At 48.4% G+C, this 8,986-nt stretch overlaps 1 protein-coding gene across 5 annotated transcripts in view; it reads right to left on the bottom strand.

Annotated features, from left to right (window-relative positions):
• Nucleotides 1-70: 70 nt before the first annotated feature.
• Nucleotides 71-8,986, bottom strand: part of MTHFR (methylenetetrahydrofolate reductase) — an 11,066-nt gene continuing 2,150 nt past the window's right edge. For 3 of the 5 annotated variants that reach the window (XM_074558808.1, XM_074558807.1, XM_074558809.1), the window contains 11 exons: nucleotides 7,931-8,182; nucleotides 6,686-6,924; nucleotides 6,290-6,400; nucleotides 5,929-6,122; nucleotides 5,249-5,499; nucleotides 4,703-4,837; nucleotides 3,670-3,850; nucleotides 3,118-3,300; nucleotides 1,750-1,851; nucleotides 1,442-1,561; nucleotides 71-846 (listed from right to left, as the gene is read on the bottom strand). In XM_074558808.1, coding sequence (XP_074414909.1) covers nucleotides 649-846; nucleotides 1,442-1,561; nucleotides 1,750-1,851; nucleotides 3,118-3,300; nucleotides 3,670-3,850; nucleotides 4,703-4,837; nucleotides 5,249-5,499; nucleotides 5,929-6,122; nucleotides 6,290-6,400; nucleotides 6,686-6,924; nucleotides 7,931-8,172 — 1,956 coding nt within the window. In that variant the 5' untranslated portion in view covers nucleotides 8,173-8,182 and the 3' untranslated portion in view covers nucleotides 71-648. Of the gene's footprint in view, nucleotides 847-1,441; nucleotides 1,562-1,749; nucleotides 1,852-3,117; nucleotides 3,301-3,669; nucleotides 3,851-4,702; nucleotides 4,838-5,248; nucleotides 5,500-5,928; nucleotides 6,123-6,289; nucleotides 6,401-6,685; nucleotides 6,925-7,739; nucleotides 7,827-7,916; nucleotides 8,183-8,986 lie in introns of those variants that run through there. The other 2 variants (XM_074558810.1, XM_005492926.4) reach the window with 2 other exon arrangements.

Genomic DNA, 8,986 nt, shown 5'->3' with positions numbered 1-8,986 from the left:
TGTATGCATGTATTTTATTGTATGTAATCTAGGAAATAGTATGATTCCTACTTAGTCTTATCCAAATGGAAATTCCCATAGTTGTATTAAAAAGAAAACAGGAAATACAATACAAAGAGAAAAGTTAGGAAGAAAATTTGAACCTTCTTCTGGAGTGAGTGCAAAAGTGCCTGATGATCAACTGTGAAATATATTTTAAGAGTGCAATATAAAAGCAATTTGACCTTCTTTTCCAGGCTGGTAAGTGTTGATATAATCCCCTTGCACAGGTACAGCTGACAGGAGTGTTTCTGTTCCCCTGCCAGCATTTCTGGCACAGGAAAGTTACCAGAGGGGAAAGTTACCAGAATCTGGTGTTCTTCAGTTACTCTAATTAGCTTAACCATGATTAGCAGCTCTTCATCCTGCAGACCCCGGCCTTTGGGCTTAGTCTGGAGCCTGGGCTCAGAGGTTCAGGCAGTTCTGGCTAGTGTTCAGTGAGAATGGCTCAGGCAGCCTTGGTGTGGGGACAGAGGAGCACAAAGTGAGGGTAGATGGGAGCACCACCCTGCTCACGGTGTGGGAGTGTGTTCATTGTCAGCACAGCAGCTGCTGCATTCCCCAAGTCAGTGGATGGGAGGAGGAAGTAGGAGATTAGGAGAAGAATTTTCACTGCTGAGTTGGAGAGTTCAACAGCTCAAAGGTATCCTCCACGACCTGCCAGAGGCAGTTTTCTAGTGGGAAGTCATTGTCCACCAGGTTGACCAAGTAATAATTGTCATGGATGTACTGGATGATCATGCGGGAGGGAGACTCCTCTTCATAGAGCTTGGCCCACTGCTCGATCCACAGTGCAAAGGCCTCATCCTGCCACAGGGACAACAAACATGGGCAGCTGTGAGACTTCTTCATGTTACTTAATTTAGGTACACGTGTTACACATCACTGGCCAGACTGTGGCTTGTTTCTTCACAGTAAAAATGCTCAGAGTTGAGCAAGGAGCTTTATGCTTTCCAGTCAGCAGCAAGTGCTCAGAGCTGAAAGGAGACCCTGCAGTACAATGGATGGCTCAATGCTGCCCCTGCATGTGCAGGAGGGGAGGAAGAGCCACTGTCCACTTTCTTTTCCAGTTTGGTAACTGCTGATACAATCCCCTTGCATAGGCACAGCTGACAGGAGAGTTTCTGTTCCCCTGCCAGCATTTCTGGCACAGGAAAATTACCAGAGGGGAAAATTATCAGAATTTACAGTACAGTAACCGTAGCAGCTCTCAGTCCCTGTTTATTGGGTGCTTTGTGTCTGACAACAGCTCTTGCTGGAGCTGAGGGAGCAGGAGGAGCAAGACCTCTGCAAGCCAATATAGCAACAGCCCTCAACTGGGAGGAGTTTCAGAGATATAAACTAAACCACTCTGAACTTCCAGGGCATCACAGCAATGCATGCAACAGAAGGCAGGACTCACCTTCCAGGAGAGGAAGCTCACAGGATCCACTACAGTGGGCTGGATGATCTCCCTGCCTGGGAAGATGCCCCAGGTGACAGCATTGGGTTGCAGATCTGGAGCATTGGTGATATTCTCACCCTGACAAAGGAAGGAAAGCCTTTCTGAAGCAACTGCTGGAGAAGGGACTGAGTTAGTTGGAAAAAGTGTATTTACCCTCTCCTTGTTTAGGGACCAGAAAGCTGCTGCACACCACAGCTGATGAGCTTTACTTCTGAATATTTGGTATTTGTGTCTCTCCCAAGGTGGTGAAAGGAGAGTGGCCTTACCTTGACATTGACAATATGGTAGTTCACTCTCAACTCATACTTCCTCAGCACTTTGAGCAGTGCCCTGACAATTTCACTGGAGGTGAAGAACTCTAGGTATGCCTGCAGGGAGGGATGGAGAAGGGGGAAGAGAATCAGAGCCTTAAATCACAACAGAACTGGACACATATAGGTAAACAATGACATTTGTAGAGTCTGGGGTTGTATGTTCATTCCCAGAAACACATACTGATTTACTCTTGCTCAAGCCTCTGTGGTGAGTGAGCTTAGGGGAAAAATAACTGGGGAGAGCAGAGGGAACAGCCCAGGAACAGTGCACTGAAGAAAGCTACACACTGCCTGTTTTGCATCCAGGTAAGTCCAGGAGCAGCAACAAACTCCAGGGTTACCACAACTGCACAAGGAAGCTTGGAAGAAGCCTGAGCTTAATCTTCATTTTCCAGGAGTGTCCTGCCAAGGCAGCCCAGCCTGCTGAGAGCAGAACTCTGGGGGGTCTCAGCTGGCCTCTCCCAAGCACCACCACTCCCTGTCCTCATCTTTTGTTCCCAATTCTCCCCGTGTGCTTACATAACCAAATTCTGTGCTTGGCTGCTCCCAACAACTGCATCCCCTCCCCCCATTTCCTGGCAATTGCGGGAGATGATGGATTTCCCTCACCTCAGGGGAATTTCTTCCTTTGAAAACGTAAATGCATTTGCCATCTGCTGGTCTCTGGTTTTACTGGTTTGGATCCCTTTTGAACAAGGATGCTTTGTCTTCCAGTAGGAGTTACTTGCCTGGCATTTACCTTGATGGGATATTCCTGTCACAGCCATTCTAGGGCCTGAAATGCCTGACAGGGGGAGGCAGGCATGACTGCAGCCAGGGAAGGAACATGACCAATCTAAACAGCACAGTGCATGGGCTGGGGGCAACTGTGGACAACTCTGACATACAGAGGGACAGAGGAAATTTTTAAATATCTATTTATCATCAAGAGATGCTGGGTGGTAGAGATACTACCCCATTGATTCCCATTGTGTGAAAAATCTGGGTGCTTTGTGCATCACTGAATCAGATGCAGGGGCAGGCACATGTGTATATAGATAAAATGTCACAGCCCTGCTCTAGAAACGAGTTACCAATAATTACTTGCTGAGAATAAAACCATGAAACTCTATAGATGTTCAATAGATGTTTTGAAGTGGGGGGAAATAGCCATAGAAATGGCATTATGGCTCTTAAGACACCAAAGGAGTTTGCCTTATCTCACCAAGAATGCAATAAGGTGTGGATAGAAAGATTATGTGGATGTAAGGCTGGGAGCTCCCAGCCTAACAGAGACCAAAGCAGTCAAACTCTGCTGTCCAGCCCAGAGTAATGCAGTACCTTTTGGAAAACATAACCTCCACTGGGCCCCCAGCCCACAATGGGGTCTGTGGATGGTTTGCCATTGATGTTTGGCTGGGAGTTGATGGTCAGGATTCCCCGTCTGTTGACCTTCTCCAGCTGGTCCTTCAGGAGGTTGGTTTCAGTAGCAAGAGGGTCATCATTCCAAGGCATACATGTGACCTGCCATGAGGAGAAAGGACAGTTCACGATGGATGTAACAACCCCTGGATTTCCATCGGGGTGTTGAGGTAACTCAGCAGTGCCTTAACAGTCCCAAACACAGCTGCTTCAGGAGAGAACTCCCAGGTTTGGTTCAAGGGTTAGGATATGCACAACTCTAAGAATGCTGAACTCAATCAATACTGGTCCTGTATACTCTTTTATGCTGAGCTTTAGCTCTGGCTGCTGGACCCCCTTCAACCAGTGTGCTAGGAAATCCTTTTGGATAGAGAAGTGCTAATTCTTTACAAAAACAATGTGGTACCAAGAACAAGAGGAAATGTGCACTATTGTTTGTGGCCCATTGACCATCCCTTCCTGGCCTCTCACCTTGTACCCATTCTTGTTGGGCTCTCCAGTGATGTAACATGTGAACACCTCAAAGACACTTTCCTCACTAGTCAGTTCTTCTCCCCACATCTTCAGGAGCTCCTCACGGGGAGACTTGCTCTTCAGATAGAACAGGTAATAGTCCTTCAGTTCCCCAAAAGCTGGAGAGGAGGAGTTACCCCTGGAAGGGGAGAAGACACAGAGCTGAAATTACTGAGGAAAATGAGCTGGTTTGGTGATGCAGGAAGAGAGCCAAGCAGCAAGAGAAGCACACAACAAAACCCACCTTGACACAAAAAGTCCCAAAATCTTGGTGCTGTTCACCTCACCTCACTGAAATCCAAGCAACAGGGGACAACTTTGTTAAAGCCACCTCAGGTGTGCCCAGGACATCAGACTTTCCTACCACAGCTCTGCCTTCCTGCACCCTGTGGAAGCCCAGGGCACTGGGAATATTTCTGTGTCTGCTCTGGGGTGCCCTGACCCCCAGGGCAGCACTGACTCTGACCCTCATCCATGGAGAAAGTTTCCTAAACTCCAGACTAGACTACAATCCACTAGGGTGTGAAATAGATTACAGAGAGTAGTGCAGGTGGATCACTTGGTGAGACATTCAGGTTTTGGGATTTTTAGTATGTTGTGGATGGCAGCAAGGTGGAGGGCACAGGGTGTTGTCCTGGGTTTCTTCTTCATGCTTCTCCTTCCTCCTCCTTCATGGGTTTGGGTGGCATTTTGTAATTGAGCAGAAAAGTCTGCACTGCAGCTCTCTGGGATCAGTTATTGGGTTAAAAGGGGAAATAATCAAAGTGTCAGCTCTTAATTGGACAGTTTAGTCTGAAAAGCCCTTGTACCAAGAGATTGTTGGCCATTTTGTGCCTTCTAACGAAAAGTTACCCAACTCACAGCAGTGAGACTGTTTCACTGATGATAAATAATAAACACCTGAGTGTGAACATGAACTGCTGTCTCAGTGCCTTCAATCCAGACCCAGAGAAACCCACAGCTGGGACCCCCACAGCAGGTGCCAGCTCACCATCGGCCATTGGGGAAGTCATCCCACTCCTGGGTTCTGTAGATGTAGCTCTTTGGCCTGGAGGCCCAGAAGATTGGCCTGACATCCTCCACTCTCCTCTTGGGGTGGGCACTGACTGCCCAGGGCAGAGGCCGCCTGCAGGGGATGAGCAGATGTTAACACAGCTCCTCTGCTGACTATATTAATACCATATAAAAAATATATACTAAGAAAGAGAAAGGAGACACCAGAAGGCTCAACAAGAACGATAATAAAAACCCATGACAGACTCAGAGTCCAGCACAGCTGGCTGTGATAGGCCATTAATTAAAAACAATTCACATGGAACCAATCAAAGATGCACCTGCTGGTAAGCAACCTCCAAACAATCAGATAATTATTGTTTACATTTCTTTTCTGAGGCTTCTCAGAAGAAAAATCCTGGTGAAGGGATTTTTCAGGAATACCATGGTGACACCCATCCATTATTTGTACCTTCAGTAGACGGGAGGGATGGACAGATGGACAGACAAGTGGAACTAACAGAATCCAAGGCATTCTGCCCACCTGGGGTCCTCGTTCCAAATGCCCAGGCGCTTCAGCACCTCGGTGGTGGCCACCTCGCGGTTGAGGGTGTAGAAGTGGAGCCCGTGCACCATCCCACTGTCCAGCAGCTCCCGGCACATGGACACTGCCAGCTCCACCCCGTAGTTCCTGATGGCTGCGTCGTTGTCCTTGATGGGCTCAATCACATCTTTGATTTCCTGGGGCACTTCCAGCTTGGAGAGCTTCACCAGCTGGCGCAGGGAGTGGTAGCCCTGGATGAGAATGCAGATTATTATTTTTCCAAGAGCCGTTTTGGCCATCCCACTAACACAGGTATTTTATCTCGATTTTTGTGGCAGGAGATTTACAACTGGGGCTCCCAGGCCTCATCTCTAGGATGGTAACACAGCCACTTTAGGTGATTTGTCCCCACATCCTTGCCTGAGCCCAGCATACTCAGGACTTGCAGGCCATTGTCCTTTATATCCCTTTTTGCCATATGGGCACAAGAAACGTTTTCAGCTTGTTATTAGCAGCCCAAGAGTTTAATTTGGCCTACCACCAACAGATTTATTACATTCAGCAGTCTCTCTTCCCTAAAATTTTGTGGAGGATATTTACAGACCTCTCTCAGGCCCCCTACAAATACCTAACATCCTAGATCCTTATTCCCTCCCTAAATCCAAATAACTGGATTTCACCTGTATAGGGAAGATGCCAGGAATAATGGGGCAGGTAATGCCAATGGCTTGACAATCCTTCATGAACTTGAGAAAGGTTTCTGGTCGGAAGAAAAGCTGTGTAATGATGAAATCTGCTCCTGCATAGACTTTCTCCTTCAGGTGCCTCAGGTCTGCCTCATAGCTCTCTGCTTCAGGATGACCCTTGGGGTAGCCTTTGGGGAGAAGGGAGAAAAAAAATGAAAAATGGTGGTCAGGACAATATGCAGAAATTAGGAAGTATCCAATCTGATTGTACTGTCACAGCCCAGGTCCAGGGAGGGACTGCTGAGCTGATTTCCCTGTCTCAGACCCTGCACAGTCTGCAGCAGAAGGCATTTACCTGCCACACAGATGTCGAAGTAATCATCAAATTCATTGCGAATGTGCTTAACCAGATCAACAGCATAGTTGAAACCATCTACTTCTTCCTCCCATTCCTCACCAGCAGGATCTGAAAAGAGAACAAATCCACAGGTCTGTTTGCTGAACTCAGATATGGTAGTTCTGTAAAAACCTGGTATCAAAAGGAAGAATCCCAAATCTGCAGTTTTATCTATGGACTGGTTTTGTCTGCCCTTGAGCTGAAGGCACTGCTAACAAAGGGCTCAGGTAAAACAGTCTCAGCATTTAATTCCTGCAGAAGGAGCCCCCAAATCTTTTCTGGTTTTACTCTGGAATTGGACACAGCAGCAGCAGCACAACCTCTGCACTAACATCCCAGGACAGAGGGATTCACCTCCACGCAGGGCCATGATGTTCTTCAGCCCGAGCCTCTTGGCCTTCTGCAGGTGCCCTGTGATGTCATCCTTGCTCTGGTTGCAGCAGGTCATGTGCAGGATGGTCTCCAGGCCACAGTAGTTCACTGCAGTGTAAGCAATTATCATGGAAGAGGTCTCCTTGTCAGATCCTGGGTCCCCTGCAGGGTGCCACGTCACGTCAATGAAGAGGGGACCACCTGCTCCCATGTGGTCAAACCTGTGGGGTTTAAAGCTGAGTTAGCCTACAGCAGATGGCCAAATCCCCTCCCTGTGCCTTGAGTATCCTGCTCACTGCTGGAATGCCAGCAGGCAGAGAGAGCTTGGATGATAGCAACAGGACAGACCACTAAAGTGTTGCACTAAGAGTTTAGCAAGTGGCTGATGTAAATAAGGAAAGCCATCCTTACAATTTCATAGAAGAGGCAGTGGAGGTGTTCTCTGTACAACAGACTCTCTCCCTGCCTGCTCTGATAGACTGACACAGCTTCTGACGACAGAAATGCAAATCCCATTCCTTTTGAGATAGGAGACTATGCTGCAGCCCCCTCTGTTGCCAGCTTGAACTGTAGAGGCCACAGAGCTTCCCTAACTTGTCTCTCTCCTGCTCCAAGGTGGAACAGGCCCTTCTGTTCAGCAGTGGCTTATAGCAATTATAAAAAGACTTATGAAATACCCTTTTCTCCTCCAGATATGTCCATGGTGGCTCCTGGGGCTCCAGAATAACTCCTAGCTCTGCTGTGACCTATCAGCTTTCATTTAGCATGTAGATGTGGATACCTATGTCTAGGCTAAAACTGTAGTACAGAGGCACAAACCATAGTGGCTGGATGAATATTGAAAGGAAATGGGAATGTGTTTCAGAGATTTTGGCACACTGGCCATCAAGGAATATTTTCTGCTTTTACTAGGTACTTTTCTGCCCCAGTATTGTGCTTCAGACCCAGAAAGTGACATTGGGCTTACTCCATCTTCCCAGGGCATGGGAGTGGGGAAACAACCTGGCCCCTCAGCAATCCCACCGTGACACTTAACTCTTCAGGGCCTCCAAGGAAGACACGTTACTTGGTGTCCATTACCCTCCTCAGCAGGAAAGCACAGCCCCACTACCTGCTTCGTCACCTGGAAGGGGAGACAGAGCATGGAGCAGAGCCTGCCTCTGTTAGTCAGCTACTTCCCTGCCCTCCACCACAGACACCTCCCCTCTCGTACCCTGCAGCACTCACCTGGAGATGAGATTGACAGCAGCATTGGCCGTGCGTGGAGGGAAGAACTCGAGGGAGAACCACTTGTCGCCAGCGTCCTGCCGGCGGCGCATCTTGTCCCGCAGCCGCTCGTGCCGCTCGGCGTCCAGCACGGGCGTGGAGCAGCGCGAGCTGTCCTTGGAGCCCTCGCTGCCGCTGCTGCTGCCGCCGTCCGACCTGGAGCTGGAGCTGCCGCTGCAGCTCTGCTGGCTCTCATTAACCATGGTGGGAGCTCTGCAGAAGGGAGCACAAAGAGGGTGGTCGGTACGTGGGTGTCTGCACTGCTGGGGCGAGCAGCAGATGATTGAAGAAGCCAATGCCGAGACCCAGCATCCACCACCACCACCACCGTTCACTGTAAGCTGTAGTGGGAAATCTGGTGAAAACACAGGAAAAAGCGTGTTTAGATAGTGCTGACAGTGATTGTAGCCTTGGGCTGGGCATGCATAGGAATGTGCCCCCTGTTGAAGGAGTGACAAAACCCTCCTTTAAAGAGGAAATAAGCCCAGAAGTTTCTCTCCTCAATCAGAAAAGACACCTCATAGGACCTGGGGGACTTCACCTCAAACTTAAGGATAGCTAATTGGACAGGAGCCAGAAAGTTCCACCTGAGCAATTTACTAGAAAAAGAAGAGAAAGAAACCAATGGCTTTTGTGAGGTGCTTTACCAGGAGCAAGAACCTCTTGCACCAGGCTCAGTTTTTCTCTGTAAAGAGTTTTGTTATTTTGCCTTTTATTAAATCTTTATGTTTCCAACACTACCACAGAAGCCATCCTGCTGATTTTATGCCTTCTAAGGTAGCTGAGCTATCTTGGGTGTGAAATAGATCTCCAAGAGCTTATGAGACCTGCCTTGAGGAGACCCCTATTTCAGGCATGCCAGCAGATATTTTTTATTGTCTACTGCAGCTGCTTCTTGGACTGTATCCATCTTCAGAGTTTCCATCCTGTTTGTGCCCAAAAGGCAGCACTGCTTCACAGTGTAGGTAGGAAAGTCAGTGCTAATGGGGCAGATACTCAAGGCTGCACAAACTATTG

The sequence above is a fragment of the Zonotrichia albicollis genome, chromosome 25, assembly GCF_047830755.1.
Source record: "Zonotrichia albicollis isolate bZonAlb1 chromosome 25, bZonAlb1.hap1, whole genome shotgun sequence".
NCBI lineage: Eukaryota > Metazoa > Chordata > Aves > Passeriformes > Passerellidae > Zonotrichia > Zonotrichia albicollis.
The sequence above is the reverse complement of the archived record's forward strand: the minus strand, read 5'-3'. Positions and strand labels throughout refer to the sequence as shown.